Below are 15,406 nucleotides of genomic sequence, written 5' to 3'. Positions count from 1 at the left end.
TTCCACGTTGCTGCTACAAAACACAGATGGAGGAGAAATACATGTTTGTGGAGTCTTACTCTGTGCTCTATACCATGCCACATACAGTAACATTGATAGAGGCAAGAAGCAAATAGCTTAAATGATTAGCTAAAACAAATCCTCTTTTAATTTTTTTTTTTATATTTATTTTTTATCCGTTCTTATGTTTTCCCTAAGACTTTCTATTTCTCTCACACTTTCTATTTCCCTCACACTTTCTATTTCCCTCACACTTTATATTTCCCTCACACTTTATATTTCCCTCACACTTTATATTTCTCTCACACTTTCTATTTCCCTCACACTTTCTATTTCCCTCACACTTTATATTTCCCTCACACTTTATATTTCCCTCACACTTTATATTTCCCTCACACTTCCTATTTCCCTCACACTTTATATTGAAAAGGTAACAGTACAGTCATAGAAATTGAAGTCGCATGAAGGAGAAGTTACGGGTGGAGTGAGAGACAGTATGGCTGTTTGCATCGTCAATTAGACGCAGCAACGAAGGCTTATATGAACTACAGAGAACAGAACAGAAGACTCCCTATAGAACTTCTGCTGACTGCTGAGTCAGAGTCTGGGTGACATGACTCCGACTCCAACAGGGAGAGCGCTCTCCGTCGCGGACCATACGTTGGCATCTTTTGCTTGAGGGATGACATCGATATCCACCACTCAACTCTTCACCCTCAAGAACATGAAAAAGGACAACAGAACAGCCACACAACAGAAGAGGAACGTGTTATGTTGCGTTAACTTGGCGCCGACAGAGAAGGGCTAGCTGTGCAGGGAATAATGCTGTGTGTGTGAGCAGGGTGGCTTTGACTAGTGTGGAGTTATTCTCTTTTAGATGTCCACCGGCCATCCTCTGACTGCCTGCCCCCAGTGTTCTTGATTCAGTAGTTTTATGGTGTGATGCTGATGGGCGCACACACACACACACACACACACACACACACACACACACACACACACACACACACACACACACACACTACTCTCTCTCCCCTCGGTGCATATACATTACAGCACATAACTCTGCTGAGCCCCAGATGGCTCCTTAATGGCTTGGAATGATGAAGATCAGACCAATTTATTAAGTGCCTATTTTCTGACTGGACCAAGGCCCGGTGGAGGAAGGGGTCCTGAGGGGGAGCAGGGACCGTCTAGCTGATGGTGAGAGCAACCAACAGGCTTGAGGCTAGATGGAGTACAGCTACTGACGGAAGGCATTGACATGGGCCATTTAAATGGCATCACCCCGATGGAGACAGTAGAAAGGGATCCACCGGGTAACACTGATAGGGGTTTTGCTTGAGCTATGGCCATGATACCAGGCCTGACATCACAACTCATCTGCTGGAAGTGTGTGTCAGTGACTTCACTCTTCACTCTTCACTCTGTGGTGTGAAATGGAATGGTTCAGCATGGCTATCTCAGAGAGGGAGAACGCACACGCACGCAGCCACACACACACGAACGCACGCACGCACACGGACCTATGAACGCACATGCACACACACATATGTATTTGTGACATCGCCCCTACACTTTTGGCTCTGGAGCTGAATCAGTTGAAATAGATATACGATAAATGATATATACATTCATCCCAAGCAATGGCAATGAGGATTAGAATATCTGGTGCACCAGGGGATCAAACAAACAGAGATGATTTCCTGGCTAAAACCTGAGTTATTGAGGAGAGTTCAGAAGAAACAGCAAACATAACTAATGCATCATATTCTTACAGAGTGAGAATTTGCATGACTAGAGCTAGACTATATTCATGTGATGTATACTGTGGGGCAAAAAAGTATTTAGTCAGCCACCAATTGTGCAAGTTCTCCCACTTAAAAAGATGAGAGAGGCCTGTAATTTTCATCATAGGTACACTTCAACTATGACAGACAAAATTTGAAAAAAAATCCAGAAAATCACATTGTAGGATTTATTACGAATTTATTTGCAAATTATGGTGGAAAATAAGTATTTGGTCACCTCCAAACAAGCAAGATTTCTGGCTCTCACAGACCTGTAACTTCTTCTTTAAGAGGCTCCTCTGTCCTCCACTCGTTACCTGTATTAATGGCACCTGTTTGAACTTGTTATCAGTATAAAAGACACCTGTCCACAACCTTAAACAGTCACACTCCAAACTCCACTATGGCCAAGACCAAAGAGCTGTCAAAGGACACCAGAAACAAAATTGTAGACCTGCACCAGGCTGGGAAGACTGAATCTGCAATAGGTAAGCAGCTTGGTTTGAAGAAATCAACTGTGGGAGCAATTATTAGGAAATGGAAGACATACAAGACCACTGATAATTTCCCTCGATTTGGAGCTCCATGCAAGATCTCACCCCGTGGGGTCAAAATGATCACAAGAACGGTGAGCAAAAATGCCAGAACCACACGGTGGGACCTAGTGAATGACCTGCAGAGAGCTGGGACCAAAGTAACAAAGCCTACCATCAGTAACACACTACGCCGCCAGGGACTCAAATCCTGCAGTGCCAGACGTGTCCCCCTGCTTAAGCCAGTACATGTCCAGGCCCGTCTGAAGTTTGCTAGAGAGCATTTGGATGATCCAGAAGATGATTGGGAGAATGTCATATGGTCAGATGAAACCAAAATATAACTTTTTGGTAAAAACTCAACTCGTCGTGTTTGGAGGACAAAGAATGCTGAGTTGCATCCAAAGAACACCATACCTACTGTGAAGCATGGGGGTGGAAACATTATGCTTTGGGAAAAGGACCAGGACGACTGATCCGTGTAAAGGAAAGAATGAATGGGGCCATGTATCGTGAGATTTTGAGTGAAAACCTCCTTCCATCAGCAAGGGCATTGAAGATGAAACGTGGCTGGGTCTTTCAGCATGACAATGATCCCAAACACACCACCCGGGCAATGAAGGAGTGGCTTCGTAAGAAGCATTTCAAGGTCCTGGAGTGGCCTAGCCAGTCTCCAGATCTCAACCCCATAGAAAATATTTGGAGGGAGTTGAAAGTCCGTGTTGCCCAGCAACAGCCCCAAAACATCACTGCTCTAGAGGAGATCTGCATGGAGGAATGGGCCAAAATACCATCAACAGTGTGTGAAAACCTTGTGAAGACTTACAGAAAACGTTTGACCTCTGTCATTGCCAACAAAGGGTATATAACAAAGTATTGAGATAAACTTTTGTTATTGACCAAATACTTATTTTCCACCATCATTTGCAAATAAATTCATAAAAAATCCTACAATGTGATTTTCTGGATTGTTGTTTTCTCATTTTGTCTGTCATAGTCACCTCTGAGAGGTCCAACCAGAACAGAACCAGACAATTGCCCTTTAAAGTGCTATGAGCACCTCAAACATGATAATACATGTTTTTGTTCCTCGTTTCATAAAGGGAGAGAGCAAGAGCACAGAAGATCTCTCTCCCGTTCTACTCGTTCACTCTTTCTCTCCATCTTCAGTTCTTGTTGTCCTTCTAGCATCCCTTCTGCTTGGGTGTCTCTCTTTTTGATCCTCAAACCTTAGTGGTTGCGAAGGCGGTGAAGAGGCGGGTTGAAATAAATAATGGGTGACACACACAGCACCATGACAGCTGCTATGTCACCCCTCGCCTCCTCCTCGACTTCTCTATCACTCCTGTCCCTCTTCTCTTTGTCCTCCTCTTCATCACCCCCCTCTCCCAGTCCTCTCCTGGATGAAAGCAGGTGTGATAGATGTTACAGTGGGGCTGAGCAGTAGGGTTGAGTTGAGCAGTGGTGTTCAGTAGGTCCTCCTGTCCCAGTATAGACTGCATGTATGCTACAGGACGGACTTGACTTGGAGCCCCGTCATAAAAGATCCTCGTAGTCCAGGAGTTTAGAGTGCTGGCGAGTTTTCCACAGGCGGAAGAGACGGAAGTCAAAGTACATCTCAATCATCTCTTTTCCTGGATAAAAGAAGGTACAGTGGAGGCTCAATTATGCGTTTCACTTCAGGGTACCTTACCTTGTTAATAATACAAAGAATTTGCTCATTTATATGTTGCCCTCAGGCGATTGCACCTTAAAGCGGCAATCAGCAGCTGAAACAATTACAAAGCGTCCTCTCCACCCCTGTTTCGGTAAAAAGCTGAGGGAAACGTAACCACTCTCGGATTAATAGAGGGAGCTATGGATGCAAAGACTAACCATGCATGATATCAAAATGATGTTTTAACCATGTCTGTGGCTATATAGTGTCTGTTTACAGTTGCTTTATTTACAAACATTGGAGTAAAACAAGTTTATATGTTGGGTTCTGATGGGGTATGACAGTTGAACTAAGCTCATGAGGCATTTTATAAGTTATATTCTTCAAGAATGAATGGGTACATACAGTGCCTTGCGAAAGTATTCGGCCCCCTTGAACTTTGCGACCTTTTGCCACATTTCAGGCTTCAAACATAAAGATATAAAACTGTATTTTTTTGTGAAGAATCAACAACAAGTGCGACACAATCATGAAGTGGAACGACATTTATTGGATATTTCAAACTTTTTTAACAAATCAAAAACTGAAAAATTGGGCGTGCAAAATTATTCAGCCCCTTTACTTTCAGTGCAGCAAACTCTCTCCAGAAGTTCAGTGAGGATCTCTGAATGATCCAATGTTGACCTAAATGACTAATGATGATAAATACAATCCACCTGTGTGTAATCAAGTCTCCGTATAAATGCACCTGCACTGTGATAGTCTCAGAGGTCCGTTAAAAGCGCAGAGAGCATCATGAAGAACAAGGAACACACCAGGCAGGTCCGAGATACTGTTGTGAAGAAGTTTAAAGCCGGATTTGGATACAAAAATATTTCCCAAGCTTTAAACATCCCAAGGAGCACTGTGCAAGCGATAATATTGAAATGGAACGGGTATCAGACCACTGCAAATCTACCAAGACCTGGCCGTCCCTCTAAACTTTCAGCTCATACAAGGAGAAGACTGATCAGAGATGCAGCCAAGAGGCCCATGAACTGCAGAGATCTACAGCTGAGGTGGGAGACTCTGTCCATAGGACAACAATCAGTTGTATATTGCGCAAATCTGGCCTTTATGGAAGAGTGGCAAGAATAAAGCCATTTCTTAAAGATATCCATAAAAAGTGTTGTTTAAAGTTTGCCACAAGCCACCTGGGAGACACATCAAACATGTGGAAGAAGGTGCTCTGGTCAGATGAAACCAAAATTGAACTTTTTGGCAACAATGCAAAACGTTATGTTTGGCGTAAAAGCAACACAGCTGAACACACCATCCCCACTGTCAAACATGGTGGTGGCAGCATCATGGTTTGGGCCTGCTTTTCTTCAGCAGGGACAGGGAAGATGGTTAAAATTGATGGGAAGATGGATGGAGCCAAATACAGGACCATTCTGGAAGAAAACCTGATGGAGTCTGCAAAAGACCTGAGACTGGGAAGGAGATTTGTCTTCCAACAAGACAATGATCCAAAACATAAAGCAAAATCTACAATGGAATGGTTCAAAAATAAACATATCCAGGTGTTAGAATGGCCAAGTCAAAGTCCAGACCTGAATCCAATCGAGAATCTGTGGAAAGAACTGAAAACTGCTGTTCACAAATGCTCTCCATCCAACCTCACTGAGCTCGAGCTGTTTTGCAAGGAGGAATGGGAAAAAATGTCAGTCTCTCAATGTGCAAAACTGATAGAGACATACCCCAAGCGACTTACAGCTGTAATCGTAGCAAAAGGTGGCGCTACAAAGTATTAACTTAAGGGGGCTGAATAATTTTGCACGCCCAATTTTTCAGTTTTTGATTTGTTAAAAAAGTTTGAAATATCCAATAAATGTCGTTCACTTCATGATTGTGTCCCACTTGTTGTTAATTCTTCACAAAAAAATACCGTTTTATATCTTTATGTTTGAAGCCTGAAATGTGGCAAAACGTCGCAAAGTTCAAGGGGGCCGAATACTTTCGCAAGGCACTGTATCATTCATTAATAAGTCCAAAAATGGAAGTAGCAACTGCTGATTGTTACACACAGATATCGAATGTGATAATAATCTCTTTAACATTTGACTTGTTATTCTCAATAACAATCTCATTTACAATGAATGGTTCAACTTCTACCATCTATCATTGTGTGTTGACACGGTGTCATTCATTGTTCAGGGAGCACTCAGCTAGCACATAACGTTCTGAGAACAATATGTTCCTTAAGGCCATGATACACTGACATTTTGGAGAGGCAATGTTTGCTGCAACTATTTTACATTGAAAATGAGCAACTTTTTACTTTCTGGGGAATCTTGATCAGCATCGCCACCTAGTGGGCAATTTGTAGGAATCCTCCAATCAGAGCACAAATATTGGTCATGTGATCAGTCTGCTGTTCCAAAATATTTTGGAAAACATGGCAACCATTTTTCAGCTGAAGCGAGAAAAAATCTACTCCCATGTTGGAGTGAGATGTTGGCCATTAACGTCTCTTATGTTTCTCACTACAACATTATATCATGAAACGTTAATGCATACATACTGTGTTCAGTTTGTCATGTTTAACTGACAAAAATATCCACGGTGGTGTGCATGTTAATCGATTAGCATGCTAACGGCAACCCATAATAAGTCAATGGGACAAACAGGCTAGTTCGTTAGCTAGCTAGCCATGCAGATTTCATTTTTCGTTTTAAATTGTTTTTGTATGTTTAACTAGCTGGTTAGCTTACCATTTACATTTCCGTGCTTAGAATTGTCAAGAAATATGTTTTCTAATTTTAGTTATCCTTATGTCTGCATTGGCAGTAGGTTTGAGTGGATAACCAGGGCACAGGCAACACCTCTTTGTTGCTTGTTTGCTAGCTGATAAATTCCAGTTCAGATGTGGGCGTTAACAGCCAACAAGCTATAGGAGATGAGTAAATTAATGGGGAAATTTAGTTTGAAATTGATATATGCTGCTTCATATGAAATCTATTATTCATGTCCATGTTGCTCACTGCTCATCATTGCTCCAGTGTCTCATACCCCACTCTGTTGCCAGCAACATTGCTCGGCAATATTGCCTCAAAGAAATTGCCAGTGTATCATGGCCTTTCGAGCTTGGTGAGAGTGAATCTCATATGGTTATTTTGCATAGAACCTTCCCACAACTTTTTGGGAATGGTACAGCATAGTTGCTTGGATTTGGAACATTCTCAGCACATTTACGGAACTTGACAAAAAAAAACGTTGTTTCTTGGTATTTCATTACTTTAACAGAACGCTTCCTAAAGGTTCAAACATGGGCACATTAACATTAATGAACAACGTTCTTCTGTGGGAATTTCAGTACTTCAGCATAACGTTTCCTACAGGTTTCCTCATGGTTCTGTTTAAAGTCATGTTTTCAAATTGCTCTGAGAACGTTAAGAAAAACTTTAGTAACGTTCAGAGAACGTTCTAAGAACGTTAAAAAACATATACATCAACAAAAGTAATTGGCCACACCTGATCTTAATGAGTGCTTGTTTTCTTTGTATTGGGGTCTGTTTTAATAGGCTAAATTAACAGCTTGCGTTAAAAAAATGGAATGCTAGCTCCATCCTGGTGGTGCAATGGACTAATTCCATAGATAGAGAACAGAAGATTAGTTTCCATGTGTCCTACCTGTGCTTGGAGTAATAAAACAAAGTTAACCCAAAATAAGGTAGCAGTATTATTAAAAGTCTTATTGAAACATTCAGTGAACGTTTTAAAGAAGTTCATCAAAAACCTCCAAATTACCTATAATTTCCATTCTCAGAGAGTTAATAAAACCTCCCAGGAAAATGTTCAAATAACCTCCCTGCAACCTAAAAATAAATGTTCCCATAACAGGCTAACAGGCTCCCTTATGTTCTCAGAATGTTGAAAAAAAGTTCCATTTTACCGGTCACGAAACGCATGGCTTCGTTCCCACAACCAATGTGAGACCAAATACATACGTTCCCGCTACCGCCAAGGAACCAAATGTGCTAGCTGGGCAGGTTTGTTTGACCCTCTCCACAGTGCCATTTACATTGCAGACCTTATCTAACTCACACCAAAATATAGTGGGAAAGGTAGAGAGGGAGGGAAGGAGAGAGGGAGGGAAGGAGAGAGGGAGGGAAGGAGAGGAGAGTGTATGTCGCTGACAGTCCTCACCCTGCGCAGACAGCTCCAGTGGCGACTCGAATTCGATGGAGTAAGGCCTCATCAGGTTCTTCAACTTCTGGAACAGCTGTTGGCCAAAGATAAGAACAGACACCAATTAATCCTCCAGCCTGGCTCTCCCTCCTCACCGGGGGAGCTTGGACCTCGAAAGGACCCAGCTCCAAGCTTTTAGGCTATGGCAAACTCCTCATTCATCCAAGACGGGTGACAGGAAGGGCAAATGAGAGAATGAGAGAGAGAGAGAGAGAGAGAGAGATACAGAGAGAGATACAGAGAGAGAGAGAGAGTGTGAGAGAGAGAGAGTGTGAGAGAGAGAGAGAGAGAGAGTGTGAGAGAGAGAGAGAGAGATGGAGAGATACAGAGAGAGAGAGTGAGAGAGACTGTCTGTGTGTGTGTGTGTGTGTGTGTGTATGTGTGTAGAAGAAAACGTTTTAAAGGCACCCAGTGATTGCCGGTCGCTTTGCTTTGCTTCTTCTGTATAAACAACATGATGCTGTGCTGTGTGATGACACTCTGAGGAACACACTTCTTTCATACTCCCCGCTGGAGACGTACGCATGTGGAGAATCAAATAATTAACTCATCTGTCATTTAATGGGCTCTAGAAGCTCTGGCTGACAACTCTCATTCTGGGAGCCTTTGCTTTAGTGTTTTATTGAAGCTAACTTGATTTCTCTTCGTCGAGCACAACAGTCTCCACTCAGCAGCAAGCCCATCCTAGCTGTTTTTCTGATCTGCCAATCTGTCTCCCAGTAAATACACCCTGCCAATACACATAGAATGCTAATGTGCTGGGAGTATTGAGTCAAGGCCAAGAGGGAGAATTCTAAGAACCAGTTCCCAAGATCCAGAATTCTGAGGATACGAGTACTTGAAGTGTAAATTATGATGTATCATCCAGTCAATATGCGATAAATGTAAGTGTGTTAACCCTCGCAAGGCTTCCGGCCAGGCGGCATCCCTAGCCGCGTCCTCAGAGTCTGCACAGACCAGCTGGCTGGAGTGTTTACGGAAATATTCAATCTCTCCCTATCCCAGTCTGCTGTCCCCACTTGCTTCAAGATGTCCAACACTGTTCCTGTACCCAAGAAAGCAAAGTAAATGACTAAATTACTATCACTTCTGTCATCACAAAGTGCTTTGAGAGACTAGTCAAGGATCATATCACCTCTACCTTACCTGACACCCTAGATCCACTTAAATTTGCTTTCTGCCCCAATAGATCCACAGACGATGCAATCGGCATTACTCTGCACACTGCCCTATCCCATCTGGACAAGAGGAATACCTGTGTAAGAATGCTGTTTTTATTGACTACAGCTCAGTATTCAACACCATAGTACCCTCCAAGCTCATCAATAAGCTTGAGGCCCTGGGTCTGAACCCGCCCTGTGCAAGTGGGTCCTGGACTTCCTGATGGGCCCCCAGGTGGTGAAGGTAGGAAACAACATCTCCACTTCGCTGATCCGCAAACAATGGTGCGTGCTCAGCCCCTTCCTGTACTCCATGCTCACCCATGACTGCGTGGCCATTCACGCCTCCAACTCAATCATCAAGTTTTCAGATGACACAACAGTAGTAGGCCTCATTACCAACACTGACGAGACAGAGGAGGGAGATAAGTGGAGAGAGAGGAGGGAGAGAAGTAGAGAGAGAGGAGGGAGAGAAGTAGAGAGAGAGGAGGGAGATATGTAGAGAGAGAGGAGGGAGAGAAGTAGGGAGATGAGTAGAGAGAGAAGAGGGAGAGAAAAGAAAAAGAGGGATTCTCTACCCTCTTCATTGAGAACTGTAGTGTACCTTCTCTCCATTGGGGTTTCCCAGGACGTAGCAGCCCATAATGTGGATGAGGTTGGGTTCAGGGTTCACTTTGCTCATAAACCGACTCAGCCTCCTCCAGAACCTGTTGTAGGAGGACGACATGGTTCAGTTACAACAATACTGCTACTCTAACAGTACTAACAGAGAGACAGGTAGTGTATGTATACGTCCCAAATGACACCCTATTCCCTATGTAGTGCACTACTTTTGAGCAGGGCCCTTAGGGTTCTGGTAAAAAAAAATAGTGCACTGTATATGGAAAAGGGTTCCACCATGTCAAAAGTTGTGCACTGTAAATGCAATACGGTGCCATTTGGGATCCATCCAGGTACTGTATGAAGAGTATGACCGCTGTATGATGAGTATGACCGCTGTATGAAGAGTATGACCGCTGTATGAAGAGTATGAAAGCTGTATGAAGAGTATGACCGCTGTATGATGAGTATGACCGCTGTATGAAGAGTATGAAAGCTGTAATCAAATCAAATCAAATCAAATTTTATTTGTCACATACACATGGTTAGCAGATGTTAATGCGAGTGTAGCGAAATGCTTGTGCTTCTAGTTCCGACAATGCAGTAATAACAAGTAATCTAACTAACAATTCCAAAACTACTGTCTTGTACACAGTGTAAGGGGATAAAGAATATGTACATAAGGATATATGAATGAGTGATGGTACAGAGCAGCATAGGCAAGATACAGTAGATGGTATCGGGTACAGTATGTACAAATGAGATGAGTATGTAAACAAAGTGGCATAGTATAGTATAAAGTGGCTAGTGATACATGTATTACATAAGGATACCGTCGATGATATAGAGTACAGTATATACGTATGCGTATGAGATGAATAATGTAGGGTAAGTAACATTTATATAAGGTAGCATTGTTTAAAGTGGCTAGTGATATATTTACATCATTTCCCATCAATTCCCATTATTAAAGTGGCTGGAGTTGAGTCAGTATGAAGAGTATGACCGCTGTATGATGAGTATGACCGCTGTATGAAGAGTATGACTGCTGTATGAAGAGTATGACTGATGACACTAACTGGCTCATGTCCTCTTCTTTCTCCACCTTGGCGAATGTGGCCACTTTATTCTTCAACAGGTACAGATGCCCTGGACCTCCCTATAAAAAAAAAACTGCTTTTCAAGTTCACAGTCAAGATTCAAACCAACACCACTACCTGGCAATCACAGGAAATGCAGTAGTCAAACAATTAGCCCCTCCACTCCAGCGTTTCAAATTGCTAATTGAATTGTTATCTATCTTCCCGCTGGGATTTACATTCAACCTAACAAGGGTTTTCTTTTGTCCTTTCATAATCATCGTCATCTCTCTTTCTCCCCTATCTTTCTCTCGCTCTACTCTCCCCCTGTCTCACCTGACAGAAGATGAGCATCCTCCAGATTCTGCTGCCTCTCCTGTAGGCTGTTAGCTTCTTCTCAATCTCCTCTGTGGAAAGAGAGCAAGAGAGTGGGGTTAGAGACAGAGAAAGAGAGAGAGGTTAGAGAGAGAGACAGAGAGAGGGGTTTGAGAGAGGGACAGAGAGAGTGGTTGGACAGAGGGACAGAGAGAGGGGTTAGAGAGAGAGAAAGAGAGAGGGGTTTGAGAGAGGGACAGAGAGAGGGGTTGGAGAGAGAGACAGAGAGAGGGGTTGGAGAGAGGGACAGAGAGAGGGGTTGGAGAGAGGGACAGAGAGAGGGGTTAGAGACAGTGAAAGAGAGAGGGGTTAGAGAGAGAGAAAGAGAGAGGGGTTAGAGAGAGGGACAGAGAGAGGGGTTGGAGAGAGGGACAGAGAGAGGGGTTAGAGACAGAGAAAGAGAGAGGGGTTAGAGAGAGAGAAAGAGAGAGGGGTTAGAGAGAGAAAGAGAGAGGGGTTAGAGAGAGAGACAGAGAGAGGGGTTAGAGAGAGAGACAGAGAGAGGGGTTAGAGAGAGAGAAAGAGAGAGGGGTTAGAGAGAGGGACAGAGAGAGGGGTTTGAGAGAGGGACAGAGAGAGTGGTTGGAGAGAGGGACAAAGAGAGGGGTTAGAGAGAGAGACAGAGAGAGGGGTTGGAGAGAGGGACAGAGAGAGGGGTTAGAGAGAGAGACAGAGAGAGGGGTTGGAGAGAGAGACAGAGAGAGGGGTTAGAGAGAGAGACAGAGAGAGGGGTTGGAGAGAGAGACAGAGAGAGGGGTTGGAGAGAGGGACAGAGAGAGGGGTTGGAGAGAGGGACAGAGAGAGGGGTTGGAGAGAGGGACAGGGAGTACAGTTAAAACAGAATTTCTCCACACAAAAAGCAAACACGTAATGCGTCCCAAATGGAACACTAGTCCCTACATAGTTCACTACCTTTGACCGGAGCCCATAACAAAATTAGCGCACTACATAGGGAATAAGGTGCAATTTGGGACTAATAAAGACAAAGTCACATAAAGGGCAGTTTACCTACCGAGGATATCATCAAACGTAGCATGTTCATGGTCCTGGAGATACAGAGACATTTTATCCACTCAATATCCATTCACTGAATATTATGCATGATAATTGATTTATCATATGTGCATGCAGACATAGAGAACAAGTTGATGGTGTCAAGTGTGTGTGTTCGTGTGTGTGTGTGTGTTTGTGTGTGTCAAAGACCAAAGCATAGCAGTTGGCTAGCTACTGCTCTGTTCCAGCTGTTGTATGCACGTGTGTACTTGATCATAAATGCTTCCACTCACATAGAGGATAGGGATGATTGAGGGGTCATCCCTGCGGATGATGGTGGGAACGTACTCCGCCTTGGGGACTTTGGAGGAGATCAGCTGAGAGTGAGAGACGGAGAAAGCATAGAGAAGAAGAAGATGGAAGAGAAAGGAGGGTCACATTCACTTGTCTCTCTCTGTTGGGTTTTGTCTCTAAACCAATGCCTGCTGGGCCCTTAACATTCCTTATTCATACTAGTATGTCTGAGCAGCCAAGATGCATTATATCTGTGGCTCTTTACTGCCATTCAACGGGATTGGAGTCAATTCCACTTTATTTCAGTCAGTTAAGGATCTAAAAATAGCCCACTTATTTCTGTACGTTATTTATTTTTTTTGTTCACGAGCTTAATTTCCATTCATGTGTTGAAGAATCACAACAACCTTGCTATTCCAACTCAGTAAACATGTTCACATGCAGACGAGTCTCGGGAAATAACAACCCTATCAGACAGACAACCCTCCCACCCAATCACAAGTTTGGGTAGGCAGGGCTTACAAATTACAGGACAGAGGCGGACACAATGTGGTCCCAGATAACCACAACCAGTCAGTGGTGGTAAGCTTGTGATGGTAACGTCATGGCGCATGCAAACTACTCACTTGTGAAATACACTCATTGAAAATATCCTCTGCAAGCTCCATCTAGCTAGCTAGCGGAAATGTTTACAGCAGGACATGAGCAGATAGTGCTCTGGACGGATATCCGGCATGCGTACCAACTCTGCCCTTTCCTCTCTGCCAAACTGATGGAACATTGGTACATTGTTGAAGGCGAACGTGGTCTGTCTAGAGAGACTACACCGGAATTTTGCAAACCCTAGTCCCTCACCATGATTTTGGGTGGGATGAAGTCATCTCCCTCACAGGCAAGTCTCTCCATCTCCCTCTCCTCCTCCCAGTCTAGCTCCTCACGCTCCCCCTCATCCAGGGTCCCACACGAGGCAGGCAGGTCCCCACCTGACCCCCCGACACAAAGAGCAGGCACACCGTCAGAAAGAGAGAGAGAAAGAGAGAGGGAGGGAGGAGACGGAAGAGAGGATGGAAGGGAGGAAGAAAGAGTGGAAGGGAGGGAGAGAGGATGGAAGGGAGGGAGAGAGAGGGGAGGGAGGGAGAGAGAAAAGAAGGAAGGGAGGAAGAGAGAGTGGAGGGAGGGAGAGAGAATGGAAGGGAGGGAGAGAGAGTGGAAGGGAGGAAGAGAGAGTGGAAGGGAGGGAGAGAGAGTGGAAGGGAGGGAGAGAGAATGGAAGGGAGAGAGAGTGGAATGGAGGGAGAGAGAATGGAAGGGAAGGAGAGTGAGTGGAAGGGAGGGAGAGAGAATGGAAGGGAGGGAGAGAGGGTGGAAGGGAGGGAGAGAGAATGGAAGGGAGGGAGAGAGAATGGAAGGGAGGGAGAGAGAATGGAAGGGAGGGAGAGAGAGTGGAAGGGAGGGAGAGAGAGTGGAAGGAAGGGAGAGAGAGTGGAAGGGAGGGAGAGAGAATGGAAGGGAGGAAGAAAGAGTGGAAGGGAGGGAGAGAGAATGGAAGGGAGGGAGAGAGGGAGGAAGGGAGGAAGAAAGAGTGGAAGGGAGGGAGAGAGGATGGAAGGGAAGGAGAGTGAGTGGAAGGGAGGGAGAGAGAATGGAAGGGAGGGAGGATGGAAGGGAGGGAGAGAGAATGGAAGGGAGGGAGAGAGATGGAAGGGAGGGAGAGAGGATGGAAGGGAGGGAGGGAGGATGGAAGGGAGGGAGAGAGGATGGAAAGGAGGGAGAGAGAATGGAAGGGAGAGAGAGTGGAAGGGAGGGAGAGAGAATGGAAGGGAGGAAGAAAGAGTGGAAGGGAGGGAGAGAGGATGGAAGGGAGGGAGGGAGGATGGAAGGGAGGGAGAGAGGATGGAAGGGAGGGAGAGAGAATGGAAGGGAGAGAGAGTGGAAGGGAGGGAGAGAGAATGGAAGGGAGGAAGAAAGAGTGGAAGGGAGGGAGAGAGAATGAAAGGGAGGAAGAAAGAGTGGAAGGGAGGGAGAGAGGGTGGAAGGGAGGAAGAAAGAGTGGAAGGGAGGGAGAGAGGATGGAAGGGAAGGAGAGTGAGTGAAAGGGAGGGAGAGAGAATGGAAGGGAGGGAGGGAGGATGGAAGGGAGGGAGAGAGGATGGAAGGGAGGGAGAGAGATGTCAATAGAAAGTGACAGTGAGGCACCAAGAGAAACAGACGTGAAGTGACAGAGAATAACAACCTTCCAGATGAATAGGTGCAAGAAGATGAGAAACAAAGGAACATCGTCTAGTCAAAAAGGAGAGAAGAAAATGAATGAGTAGGTAAAAAGGAGAATGGGAAAGGTGACAGGGTAGAGACATCGATTGTGTCAACCATTATGAGGAGAAATATTGGACTGTTAGAGAAGGAGAGAAATACATGACACAAATAGACAATTCAAATGCCATCAACACTAACCTCTATCAGCAGACTAACAGACACACCGTGGCACAAAGTAGATGGAAAAACAGAAAACAAACACACAAACATTCAAAAACTACAGAGAAAAACACATGCCGACACACACATATACAGTACACACACACACTCCCAGACCTGAGCTTCACACATACATATACAGTACACACACACACTCCCAGACCTGAGCTTCACACATACATATACAGTACACACACACACTCCCAAACCTGAGCTTCACACA

At 44.5% G+C, this 15,406-nt stretch overlaps 1 protein-coding gene across 1 annotated transcript in view; it reads right to left on the bottom strand.

Annotated features, from left to right (window-relative positions):
• Window positions 1-3,365: 3,365 nt before the first annotated feature.
• LOC139388414 (NMDA receptor synaptonuclear signaling and neuronal migration factor-like) overlaps window positions 3,366-15,406 on the bottom strand; it is a 45,339-nt gene continuing 33,298 nt past the window's right edge. Inside the window, exons 9-16 of the mRNA XM_071135059.1 lie at window positions 13,567-13,694; window positions 12,711-12,794; window positions 12,437-12,470; window positions 11,386-11,456; window positions 11,050-11,129; window positions 9,975-10,077; window positions 8,169-8,244; window positions 3,366-3,957 (exon numbers count right to left, since the gene is read on the bottom strand). Coding sequence (XP_070991160.1) covers window positions 3,860-3,957; window positions 8,169-8,244; window positions 9,975-10,077; window positions 11,050-11,129; window positions 11,386-11,456; window positions 12,437-12,470; window positions 12,711-12,794; window positions 13,567-13,694 — 674 coding nt within the window. The 3' untranslated portion in view covers window positions 3,366-3,859. The remainder of the gene's footprint in view (window positions 3,958-8,168; window positions 8,245-9,974; window positions 10,078-11,049; window positions 11,130-11,385; window positions 11,457-12,436; window positions 12,471-12,710; window positions 12,795-13,566; window positions 13,695-15,406) is intronic.

Source organism: Oncorhynchus clarkii, chromosome 29 (assembly GCF_045791955.1).
Source record: "Oncorhynchus clarkii lewisi isolate Uvic-CL-2024 chromosome 29, UVic_Ocla_1.0, whole genome shotgun sequence".
Taxonomy (NCBI): Eukaryota; Metazoa; Chordata; class Actinopteri; order Salmoniformes; family Salmonidae; genus Oncorhynchus; species Oncorhynchus clarkii.
This window is presented reverse-complemented; position numbering and strand designations above follow the sequence as displayed.